Genomic DNA, 12,669 nt, shown 5'->3' on the forward strand with positions numbered 1-12,669 from the left:
AATCTTAATTATAAGTGTACCCCTTCCCTAGAAAAATTTAAATCACGCTACTAAATTTAATAATTATACCGACAACTAAAGTTATTTACTATTGGTATAATATTAGTATTTACTATTAAGTATAATTATGAAGTTTTAGATACTATAGTAAGCAACGAGAGAAAAAATATTATAAACTTTTAAATATTGAATAATATTATATTTTTTAAACATTTATCCAATTATAATTTAGCCCCGTGGCACACAGGATGAATAGTTAAAAATGTTGCATGCGTATTGAATACATAGATAGTCCATTGGAAATTCCGACCGACTTGTTTTGCAATCTCAAATTAATTATTACACCTTGACATTAACACTGCTGTATGTTAAAAAAGTAATCTAGTTATGTAATTTAATTTTTAAACGTAAAATACTATCACACTGCTTTATAAAAAATAATAAATCTTTGATATTTATAATATTGTTCTTTGAACATAATTTAATGTAATAAAAGTTTATGGTAATGTAACGTTTTCTAGATATTAAGAAATAATTTATAAATAATAACAACTTTATAAATTTAAACGATTAATAAAATAAAAGTTTATTTTATTTGCATCGCTAAAAATTGACACTAAACCTTTTATAGTCAAGGTTACCATTTATAACATAATCATTATTTCTACAAAAAACTAATTATTTATAAATACATATTATTTTTTGAATTTAGAATATTACATCAATGAATAAGTCGATTAACATGGAATATACATCAAACCTACAGCCGGGAAAACCCTTATTTTCTTGTGAGCAATGGGTTGCCTTGAGGACTGGTAGTTATTACAAAGGAGAATGGAATGAGAAAACTATGCATGGATTAGGAAAATATCATATGCCCGAAGGTAAAGTTGTATTGAAAATATTTGCTAATTAAACTACTTAAGAAAATTGTATTTATTTTAGGGGCCATTTATGTAGGAAAATTCGAAAACGGTTTCTTTCACGGACCTGGAACAATATACTACCCGATAGGATCTAAAATCAAAGGAATCTGGAATAAAGGTCAATGTCAAACACGTACTTATATATTTCAAGACGGTCTTAAGTTCAAATTAAAAGATTGGAAGTACTGTAAAATGACTGATAGGAGGTATTTTATAAAATAAAAACTACAATATGAGAAAAAGCTATTAATGGCTTTCTATCCAAGTTGAAATCTTAACTAAAATTACAAATTTGAAACAAGAGATCTAACAAACCTATGTTAATTTTTAATAGATTTTATTTACTCATTTAATTTTATGAAATTAAATTCAATAAAATACATGATATTAAACATCGTTGTAACAAAATAAACTATAATCACGAAATCTCTTAGAACTTAAGTAGATTGATTAATACTGGTATTAATTACTATTTGATTTCCATATATATATATAAACTAACATATGCAATATAATTTTTTTTTTCAAAAATTTTCTATAATTAAATAAAATTTAATTAAGTTCCTATTTATTTCTACTTTTAAATATTAACATAGTGATCTTATTGATTACACTTCGATGTAAATATGTATAAATTAATTAGAATTTTCTCTCCAAACTTCATAACTTGAAAGCAAACTTAAATATCTTTAATTTACTTATTTGTAAAAGAAAAATTGGTACAAAAAATAATTATATAGAATTAGTTATTTTTACATAGAATTAGTAAAAATATTTTTAATTTTTCGAACTACTTTTATTTAGAATTATTTCGAGTAGTATAGACATTTACTAAGTAAATAAGGATAAAAAAAAAATACTTGCAAATTGAGTACTGAGTAAAACCCGGTAAAAAAAGTATTAAAAACCTAAAACCGGGTAAAAGTCGAGTAAAAAAAATCCATACAAACCGAGCACTAAGTAAGAGCCAAAGAGTCAAATTTTTAGTATTAATAAAATAAAAATATCAAAATTAAATTTCTAATGTTTCTTCTTCATTTTAAGTTAAAACCACAATTTAGGCGTAGGTTGGAAGGTTGAATCTATCATATTTAGATTTTTCTCTCCAAAAAATCATGTGCATTTTTTAAATATACTTTTTTAAGATCAGAAAAAATTACAATTGGCTTCCTGAATGTTTTTTCACTCTATATATGAATAAAAATTTCCATTATAAAATAGTTGTTAAGACAAATTCGAAAAAAATATTTTACTGAAATCGTTAAAAAATTAATTAAAATAATAAAAAAAATAATGTATAATGTATTTTATGATTAAAATATACTTATTGAATCTCATCAACATATACTGAATTAAATAACATTTTTATTTTATAATCATATAAAGGCATACAGAATGATCGGCTTTTCATAAATCACTCGATTACGCAAAGTAAATGAAATATTGGAAAAATAAATTTTGATTTCTTTTAGCTGCACATAATTCTTAGTTTATCAGCTAATAATTATTTTTTAGATTCATCTCTTATAACATAAAGAGGCATCAATTTTATTTTTTAAAATAGCAACATACATATTTAATTAACTTATAAAATAAGAAATAATCTTATAGAAATAGATAGGTCGATAACAACTTTTGGACGAGTATTTCAGAAGTTATTAACATTATAAAGTTATGACTGAAGGTGAGAAATAGGTGCTGCAATTTTTATCATTAGTCATTTCCCAGCCATACTCTTAGGTATTTTTATACCTAGGTATAAAAATATCTAGAATAACATCCAAAGTACTGGTACTAAAGTTGTTTTCGACCAGTCATTTTTTCAATTAGATAATTTTCTATTTTATGAGTTAATTAAATGTGTATGTTATCATTTAAAAAAATAAAATTGACATCCATATACGTTATAAGGGATGATTGTAAAAAGTAATTATTAACTGATAAATCAAGAATTATATGTAACTAAAAGAAATAAAAAATTATTTTTCAAATATTGTATTTATTTTGCGAGTAATGATACGGTTTATAGAATATTCAAATAAAAATGTTTAAATAATATCAAAATCATCCAACATTTTTCCATAGCTTCGAATNATATCGAAATCATCTAACATTTTTCCATAGCTTCGAATTAAAGCTAAAAACACTATTTACAGAATGGATATAAAACACATTGAGTTGTTTAAATATATCATATATGTTTATTTTGTCCTTTAAAATTGCACTAAGCTAAAACAGAAAAAAGGAAAGTTTTGGTGTTCACATTGAATGTTAAATCGTAAATCCATTATAAATTCATTTGAGTTGATATATTTACTCTAGATTCTTTCTTTATATTGAAATTTAATGATATCTATATATATTTTCTTTTGTATGTTCGTTTTACATTTATGTCATATTTTTAGGTACGTATTAGAGCATAAACATGGTTTGCAGCCAGCTGCACGTAGCCAAATCTCTAACCGTGAAATTGCGACTGAGACTCCTAAAGGTTTTTACGACGCTGGTGATGGATTTTATGATCCTCGTACAAATACCGTACATGATTATGAAACCAACGAAATGATCAGGTATGAATAATTCTCAGTGTTTGCAGGAAGATCTTTCTGTTTAGTCCTTGGAAATTAAGCCTCATACATAAATGTATCTAATAGGTAACATTAGATAATCTTAAAATTAATTACTAGGTTAAAAAAAAATATATTGGCTACTACATGAAAGAAAAATTTTTAATAATTTTAGATAATTATACTATTATTATAGATCATTTAAACAATTTTTATCATTGTGTTCATTTATGTGTTATGAACTATGTTAAAAGAAAGTTTAGAATGTATTTATAATGTTTTTCTTATAAATAATTTTGCTCAAGTACGAGCACACTTATTCTATTTTAATTTCAATGCGATGCTGAGATTGTTATTGTCATAATGTGTTTTATTTAATTTCTGTTCATGAAAATTCTCAGCTCTCGCTGAACTTATTTTATTGATCTATGTGTCAAAACACCACGACCTTATTACCTATCATCGCCGAAAATTGAAAAAAAAAACTTTATTTTAGAAATCTAAAAAAATATTTCAAAATTATAGTACCGTAAAAATGGCATTTTCAAGCATTTTTTTCTGCATTTGAAAAATACGTATTTTAATGAAATTTTAATAAAGTATACTAGAAACCACACGCTTTATTTTGGTATACTTTTTATGAAAATCTAATTAAATATGTTGTCCAACAATTGTTCTATTATAAGAAATTGATCGTCAAAGTAATAAAAATTACAATTTTTACAACAATAATTTCTTTATTCTGAGATTTCTGACAAACCAAAACTTATACCAAAATTAAGCTATTTAAAAATGGCTAATTATGAAAAAATAAAAACTCTTTCCAATATTTTTGCTATGAGTTTTTGACTTTAAATCCAATTACGTTTTCCTGGAAAAATTACTTAGTGTGCTCCGATTTTCAAAAACTTTTTTTTCAACAAAAGTACTCGGCCACCAGACTTTAGAAAAAATATTGATGAGAGCGGTCAATTTTTGCCGCTCGCTCTCATGAGCGTTTAAAATTTCAACCTTTTTCGAGAAAAAAGCTGACGTCAGTGTTTTACGACTTTAGGTTTAAAATCATCAACACACCCGCCCAAAGAAGTTTCTGAGATATCATGAAAAATATTAATTTAATCCGTTCATTTTTTACCGTTCTACAAGATTTTTTTTATGTCCACACACATATTTCAAATGAGGTTATCATCTCGTTCTTCGCGCATATATAAATTTTCAGTAAGTAAGAAAACGGGTTTTTGTTGTTCTCTTTATTTGTAACAATTTACCTGTTTTCTTAGTTATTGACCATTCTGTATATGTTGACTCTGAAATTGTGGATAATAAATGTTCAAGTCAATTACTCTTTTTGGATTTACCTGATTTTATTAATTAAATTTTTAATATATTTTTGTTACACTGATTTTGATATGATACTTTTTCCTGCAAAACACTTATCGTGCCGAGTACAGCTGAGTATTCTTACCAGAATCAGTGGCCTTCTTATGAGGTCGGATTAAAAAGGCTTACGATCCGAAGGTGCATAAGTCTTGTAGGGCGCCAGGTTTCGGGCGGTAACCCATCTAGACGAAGCCTAGTATTATATAAACGTTTTTGTTGTGAACTACAATATTAAAATTAAATTTTTCTTGATAATTGTCCCTTCCATGAAAAATCGGCAGTCAAATTAATTTTTTTTAATTTTTATGAAAACTATTTATATATTATTTATTTCAAAATAACTATTTTTTATCACTTTCCAAACAAATAATTTTGATTGGTCGATAACAATTACTCATTGTGTTATGAACATTTTAATACTTTTAGTGAGTATGTAGTGAAAGTAGATGTAATTTATACTTAAATTTAAAAAAATTTTAAATAATTTTTTAGTTTTTTATTAAATAAATGAAAAAAATATTTTTGACATATTTTAAAGCTGTGAAAATGAAAAAAAAAGTACGCAAAATATTCACCGGAAAAAAGTTATTAAAGATGTCAAAACCTCATATATATAAAACGTTACATATATTTTTTTTAATGAAAATTTTTATTAAATGAATTTTGAACTATGTAAAAAATAATAATTGATAGAATCCAATATATTTATAATTATAATTATAATTATATAATACACCAATTAAAATATAAAAAAATGAGTTATTTATAAAAATGATCAAATTATTAATTTAAATTTTACTAAAAATATTTCACATTTTTAAAAAGCAAATCTTTTCTTAACCGTTCAACTTAATATGAAGTTATTCTTTAGTTAACGTTTCAATTTAATTTAGTCACAAATCATCATATAAATTATTTACATGATTAACTTAACTTTTAAAATTAACATGTCAACTTTTGCTAACATGGATAATAAAATCGAAAAAAAGCATTTATATTATCAGTTTTGTTCACCGTAAGTAATTAGATTTAAACTGCACAACAACGTTATATATTATAACAAAAAAAAATTGTTTCTATATAAAATAAAATGTTATAAAATTAAATATTTTAAAATAGAATAAAAAATTTTATTCTAAAGATATTCAACAGATTGAAATTTTATTAAATTATAATCAAATAAGGGTGCCAGAAGTTTAGCGTCTTGAGTTTTTGCTGATTTTACCTTTATTTTTTAAGAAGTCATTAAAAAAATATTAGCCTCTACGTTAGTATTTAAAATAATTTTAGTACCTCTTAGAATTTGACTGAATTTATGCTTATGTTGATTCATTTTTAACTCAGAGATCAATTAAATTAAATTAGATAAAAACCAAATAATTATAAAACTAGTTAGTTATAGAGTATTTATCTATAAGAAATTAATCATTAAATGATTTTAGCTTAAAAACATTGAGATATTTAAATAATTTATCGACATACCTAATAAATAAAAAATTAATTACCACAAAATTATCTTTAGTTGAAATTAACAAATATAATGATAACCAATTAGAAAACCAAACCCAACCCCTAGGATAATTTGATATTTTTGTTTATTAATACAGTATATATATTTAAATGAATTTTAACGGAAACGCTTGTTCAGAAAAGATGAGTCTCTTGTATTCCTCCTCACTTTAAGCCTTGATTTTAGACCTAATACATTTTTCTGATATACCTTTAATATTAAAATTGATTTGTAATGCATTTTATATATAGCATTTAAAATAATTAAAAACCCATATATAGGTACTTGAGATTACTCAGAAAAATATAAAAGATAAAGGTTTTCCTGGGATAACTTTTCTGAATTGTTTTTTTTAATGACTAAATATTATTATTATCAATTGTTAAAGTCTATTTTTTTAAATCAATTAACTTTTTCATTCAGTTTAATCATAAAATTATTTGATAATTTTTTTAAGGGTGCCTTCCGATGCTGGAGCTAAGTGGATAATGGAAAACTGTTCTAAAGGTGGTGAGGTACAAATACCTTTTCGTCCATATTTCAATGAAAATCGTTTGAGCAATACCGTAATAAATATTAACGACACAACAGCTAAAACAATGTTTGTTGATTCAGTTATAGATGAATTTGAACAAACACAAAGTGAAGGTAGTTTAGTCACTGACACTGTATCGGGCGTTTTGTCNCAATAGAAACCCGTTTTTAGTATTTTTAGTATTTAAAATAATTAAAAACCCATATTTAGGTACTTGAGATTACTCAGGAAAAATATAAAAGAATAAGGTTTTCCTGGGATAACATTTCTGAATTGTTTTTTTTTATGACAAAATACTATTATTATCAATTATTATAGTCTATTTTTTTAAATTAATTAACTTTCTCATTCAGTTAAATCATAAAATTATTTGATAATTTTTTAAGGGTGCCTTCCGATGCTGGAGCTAAGTGGATAATGGAAAACTGTTCTAAAGGTGGTGAGGTACAAATACCTTTTCGTCCATATTTCAATGAAAATCGTTTGAGCAATACCGTAATAAATATTAACGACACAACAGCTAAAACAATGTTTGTTGATTCAGTTATAGATGAATTTGAACAAACACAAAGTGAAGGTAGTTTAGTCACTGACACTGTATCGGGCGTTTTGTCAGATTGTATTATCAACAATCAAAGGTATACATNTGATTGTATTATCAATAATCAAAGGTATACATTTTTTCTATCAAAATTAATAATCGAATCTTAAGACAATACAAAATGTTAATATAAATAAAAGAGTTTCACTTCAATAATTATTACAATTTCAATTCAATAAGTTTAACTGATTATAGAATTACTTAATTTATTAAAAATGTAATATCAAAACCCACCACGGTTCACTAACACATAATATAAATAATTATACATTTCAATAAAGTATAATTTAAACTATAGTTTGTTCGATACAAATGACTGTTCAGACGACTGTGGTTTATTTTCGAAAATGAACATATCAACAGATGCACATCAACAACTGAAATATTGCCAGAAAATTATGAACTTAAAAAAAGCCAAGAACGATCCAAGTCATTTACAGTTTGAAAACATTAGTCATAGTGACAATAGAAATTGTCAACAGAAAAACCAGAATAATGAAGACGAACCTGGGTTTTGGTAATTAAGTTATTCATTGGGCATTCCATAGTAAATTTCCTGTGTAAACTTTAATAAAATTTATCTTACTTCAATAAAAGATATTCTACGGGTAACCAATTTATGAAATTTTTTATTTTCAATACACCGACAAGAAACCGTTGAGTTATTTCAATGTTGATAGTATTTAATCATAAAAAACCGGTTTACTACAAAACAACATTTCCTATAAATAACATTTATGTACCTATATTAATTATATTAACAGCAATTGAACCATCAGTTAACTGCGAAACACAGACATGTATTCTAATACAGCAGTTTTGTTTATTAGTAAGTATCTATACTCTGTTTTAAATGTTTACTTTTATAAATGTACAATTTACTATGCAATTTTTACTAATAAAGTAAAAATAAAGTTTGAATAATTACTTTTAATAGTTTAAGAATGTGTTGATTTATTTAAATACAAACGGTAAAATCATATATTATATAATATTATTGTAATAATACGATATTTTATGTTGTTAAATATTTTTTACTTATATTATTCAAGTAACAATCTTAAAGCCTAAAATAGTGTGTAACTTGAATTAGAAAAGTGTAACTAAGTCACGTAACGTGTCTTTTAGTTATAATAATAAAATTATTGTTTTTACAATTATTGTGAAAAATAATTCTTAAATTTTACGATTTTACCTTATGTAATTAAGTAAGCAACGCATTATCTAATTATTGAACGTAACATTATTTTATTCTTTTGGATACAGTACTTTATTAAATCTATATCTGCAATTACATATATGTAATATACAATTATCATTTAAGTATTTATTTTTGAATAATCATAATTAAAATACTGGTGTATAACTCACTTTAGCGAAAATGAATATTAAGATTCAATTAAGAATACTATCGATAACTTTCTACGTATAAATTATCCACGAAATAATATCAATAACCGTTTTTATTCTTTATAGTCCATAACCTTAATTTGTTTAATTTAATTTTTTCTATTTCTTGTTTATTTTTTGATAAATTAATGTGTAGTACTTAATTATTTTAGCTTGCATGAATATAATATACATTTATTAAAATTAAATTGAATTTTTATAAGCTATTAATTTTATTTTTTTATATAGCTTTCAGTATTTTTGCTTTAGCTGCATGTGAGAGATTTCTCACAGACTCGATAATATTTCCCGACTATATACGAAAATTGTCTTTCGAAAATGAAAATTATCCAATTAAGCCAAATAGGCCAAATAGACAAATAGCAAATCAACGTCCTAACTCAAGACCTCAAAATAGCAACCAACAAGGATTCGGTTCTAGACCGAATAATCAATGGCCTAGTAGCGGTAGCAACCAACAAGGATTCGGTTCTAGACCGAATAATCAATGGCCTAGTAGTGGTAGCAGTCAACAAGGATTCGGTTCTAGACCAAATAGTAATAATCCAAACAACAACTATGATGAGTTTTCTGGGTTAGAAAATAATAATAATAATGGTAACCAATTTTCTGGAAATCAAAATTTGAATAATGCACAAGGTAGTACTTCAAATGGTCAAGCATTCGATAACAATAGTAATAGTAATAATGGACAAGATACTTCATCAAATAACAACGGAAATCAACAGACAAATAACCAAGCTAGTTCAGCCCTTCATAACTCATGTGAAATACGTTGCAAAACACAAGTAATTTATCAATATAACCCTGTTTGTGGAACTAATGCTCGAACATATCAAAACTCAAGGGTTTTAGATTGTATGAGAGAATGTGGAGTTCGTAAGTGCAATATTTAATAAATTAATTGTTTAATAACTTAAATCGTGTATTTATTGAAATTAAATTGGTATATTATTACGTCTGGCCAGAATGAAATGGTTCTAGTGAAATTATTTTGAAGAAAACATTTGTTTTATAAATATTTAAAAAAATGAACCACGTATATTTTAAGTCCTCAGTAAAGTTGTTACACTGATATATAACGAATAAATTAAATTTAAATTAAATGTTTTATATGACTGTATGATAATTTTGTTTTTAAAATGGTCTACTCAAAATGATCGATTTTGCGTTATAACCTTTTCATTCTCAGGCATTAGAGTAAATAGTGTTAATGAGTTGTTTTATAGTTTTTCGTTTTGTATTTTTTTAATTGTTTTATTTTTTTTTTGTTCTGACGCAAAAACAATTAAAATATAAGTCCCACTGGTCACATTTAAGTTAGTAAAATACTTTAAATATTTTACAAAACAACTACTACGAAAACTTAAAATCTTATACTAACAATTGGATTAAATTTATAGTTACACCTAATCAAATGAAATTTAGAATCCTAACATTCCATACAAGGAAAATCCTAAATTATAAATAATTTATTAATCTAATTTTATTAATATAAATTTTTTTTAATTAAAATATTAAGTAAAAGTAGATATAAGTTTAGTAAAATAGCATAATAAAAAAATGTTTTATAATATAAAATGAACTAAAACTTTTTGATAAATTCTTAACAAAATTAATTTAATACCTTTAAAAAACAAATAGATAAATAAAATTGAGAATTTTTCAAATTAAACATAATAAATAATATAATAATTATTTAATTATTTCCAAAATTCATAAATAATTACTATGTCTAGTTAATTATGCTTTATCAATAAATAATTTTAATGAATTTATTTTTTTAATTAAAAATACGTCTTTATATTATGACTAAAATATAATTAATATCATTTATTTATTTTACAGAGACCGAGTTAGACTATATTGGCAGATGTGTCACATCAACCGATCGTATTCTTCCTGCTTGCTGCTAAGTAGTTTTAATGGACAACTGGTCGATGATTTGATATTTTAATCTTTAAAAATATATTTGTAAATCATACGATGTAATAGTAGAAATTGGTTTTTGTATTACATTGTATTTAATACATTGTATTATTGAATAAATTTACATTACACTAAGTTGTAGTATCAATATTTTTTATAAATTTTATGGGAGAAGTTGAATTTTTATAAAATTATCGAATGATTTTTTAATAGCCATAATTTATATAAAATTTTTTAAATTAATTAGATTTTTAGTCTATGAACTTTTTGTAATTTATAAGTACTTAAAATAATATTCATGATTAAATCTTTATTTTTTTTTTATTTACAAGACATAATACATGAATATAAATAGTTAAAATAAATCTTATCTTTTCAGTCAATTAATAGTCATTTGTTGTAAAAATATATTAAAGTTTTAGACTCTGACATCATATAGAATATGCTTCAATTACTTTTATTTTGTATATACTCATGGATTTATTTGAGATCAAGGCCGGTTTAATAGATAAATCCATAAAAGATCAATCGTAATAGTTTTTCAGTATTTTTTAGTTAAATTAAAAATACCATTAAAAGTTGAAGCAAAATAAAATTTCATAAAAATAACATTTTTTTGTGACAAAATNGGATTTATTTGAGATCAAGGTCGGTTTAATAAGTTAGCCATAAAATATCAATCGTAATAGTTTTTCAGTATTTTTTAGTTAAATTAAAAATACCATTAAAAGTTGATACAAAATAAAATTTTTTTGTGATAAAATTATTATAAATTAACAGAGTGTATAAAATTTAATTGACAATTCTTATACTTTTGATTCAGTAATGATTTTTCTGAATTTTTTTTCGAACAAATTTTATGTTAGACTACGTTGAGAGCACTTTTTTTTAATATTTCTCTTAGATATATTAAAAAAATTATTTTTAATATTTCTAATAATAGCCATTATTTAGTACATTCCTTGTAGATAATTATTTCGATGGATTAATAATAATATTAGAACGAACATTTTAATACATAAAGTGACCTAAACGAAATTAGGAGACGTTAGAGAGATCTTAGCCCAGCATCTGTACTTATATGATGATAACATTATCAGTAAATATTAAAATAATAATTTTTTGTTTAAAAATTTTAACTTTGAGAACTTTGAAAAACTTATTATTTCATTTCACTCACTTCCGTTTTTAATATTTTGAATGTTAACAATAAAATGATAATAATATTGTTATTAAATAGTGTACACTTAATAACTGGGTCAAATGATTATTGTTGTTTCTTATAACTAATGCATAAAAACTATAAGTTAACGAGCTATTAAGGTGCACATTATTCCCCTTCCCTAATAAAAATAATAAAATAATCTAAATACACAATTTAAACGATGAAACTTAAAATAGGCTAAAAAGTATATTATGAATAAAATGAATATATTATACGAATCATTTGTTTTACTGAATACAAATGTATTTTTTTAGAGTGAAAATGAAATTTTGTTTACTTTAAATATTCATGAAATATTATTTTACTATGCTTCTTTCATCACAGAATCAATTCTCACATTGATGATTTAATTTTTTTAAATATTATAGTCACTCTTATGGTTAATTTTTAGTATCAGTATAACGATTAACGTTTACTTTAATGGGTGACATGCTTTTTCGTCGACTTTTTCTTAAGAAAAAAGTATCATATAATATTAAAATTTTCTCAAAAAACTATAAAACCTAAGAAAAGTAATACCAGAAAGGATTTATGCAGTAATATTAGCGATAGATAGACCTGTTAATTATGCACTAAAGAATATTTA

The 12,669-nt window shown here is 23.8% G+C and overlaps 4 protein-coding genes across 6 annotated transcripts in view; 3 read left to right on the plus strand and 1 right to left on the minus strand.

Annotated features, from left to right (window-relative positions):
* The window catches only part of LOC126908192 (bifunctional endo-1,4-beta-xylanase XylA-like), a gene marked incomplete at its 5' end in the record, with an annotated part of 256,907 nt that overhangs the window by 208,806 nt on the left and 35,432 nt on the right, over nt 1–12,669 (minus strand). The gene's annotated exons all lie outside the window — the stretch shown is intronic.
* The window catches only part of LOC126908639 (probable serine/threonine-protein kinase clkA), a 47,367-nt gene that overhangs the window by 17,053 nt on the left and 17,645 nt on the right, over nt 1–12,669 (plus strand). The window lies entirely within an intron of this gene.
* On the plus strand, nt 485–8,091 carry LOC126908632 (MORN repeat-containing protein 5-like). Of its 2 annotated transcripts, none has more exons than XM_050690879.1 (6): nt 485–502; nt 713–884; nt 946–1,132; nt 3,332–3,496; nt 7,305–7,556; nt 7,818–8,091. In XM_050690879.1, exons 1-6 carry the CDS (start codon nt 500–502, stop codon nt 8,038–8,040), a joined length of 1,002 nt encoding a protein of 333 aa, XP_050546836.1. In that variant the 5' UTR covers nt 485–499; the 3' UTR covers nt 8,041–8,091. The 2 variants fall into 2 exon arrangements, with proteins under 2 accessions (XP_050546836.1, XP_050546837.1); XM_050690880.1 differs by lacking the exon at nt 485–502 and adding an exon at nt 518–636.
* Nucleotides 8,206–10,993, plus strand: LOC126908641 (GATA zinc finger domain-containing protein 14-like). 2 transcript variants are annotated; one of them, XM_050690902.1, is made up of 4 exons: nt 8,206–8,348; nt 9,158–9,367; nt 9,422–9,808; nt 10,778–10,993. In XM_050690902.1, exons 1-4 carry the CDS (start codon nt 8,318–8,320, stop codon nt 10,843–10,845), a joined length of 696 nt encoding a protein of 231 aa, XP_050546859.1. In that variant the 5' UTR covers nt 8,206–8,317; the 3' UTR covers nt 10,846–10,993. The 2 variants fall into 2 exon arrangements, with proteins under 2 accessions (XP_050546859.1, XP_050546857.1); XM_050690900.1 differs by having other exon boundaries at nt 9,158–9,808.

The sequence above is a fragment of the Daktulosphaira vitifoliae genome, unplaced genomic scaffold (assembly GCF_025091365.1).
Source record: "Daktulosphaira vitifoliae isolate Bord-2020 unplaced genomic scaffold, ASM2509136v1 Scaffold_5, whole genome shotgun sequence".
Taxonomy (NCBI): Eukaryota; Metazoa; Arthropoda; class Insecta; order Hemiptera; family Phylloxeridae; genus Daktulosphaira; species Daktulosphaira vitifoliae.

Excerpts from the sequence above, each read along its gene's own strand:
- LOC126908632 (XM_050690879.1), top strand. Across the intron at positions 885-945 it reads AAAATATCATATGCCCGAAG|GGGCCATTTATGTAGGAAAA; the intron begins GTAAAGTTGTAT and ends TATTTATTTTAG. Across the intron at positions 3,497-7,304 it reads GAAACCAACGAAATGATCAG|GGTGCCTTCCGATGCTGGAG; the intron begins GTATGAATAATT and ends TAATTTTTTAAG.
- LOC126908641 (XM_050690900.1), top strand. The coding sequence starts at position 8,318 with ATGTATTCTAATACAGCAGTTTTGTTTATTA. Across the intron at positions 8,349-9,157 it reads TACAGCAGTTTTGTTTATTA|CTTTCAGTATTTTTGCTTTA; the intron begins GTAAGTATCTAT and ends TTTTTTATATAG. Across the intron at positions 9,809-10,777 it reads TATGAGAGAATGTGGAGTTC|AGACCGAGTTAGACTATATT; the intron begins GTAAGTGCAATA and ends TTTATTTTACAG.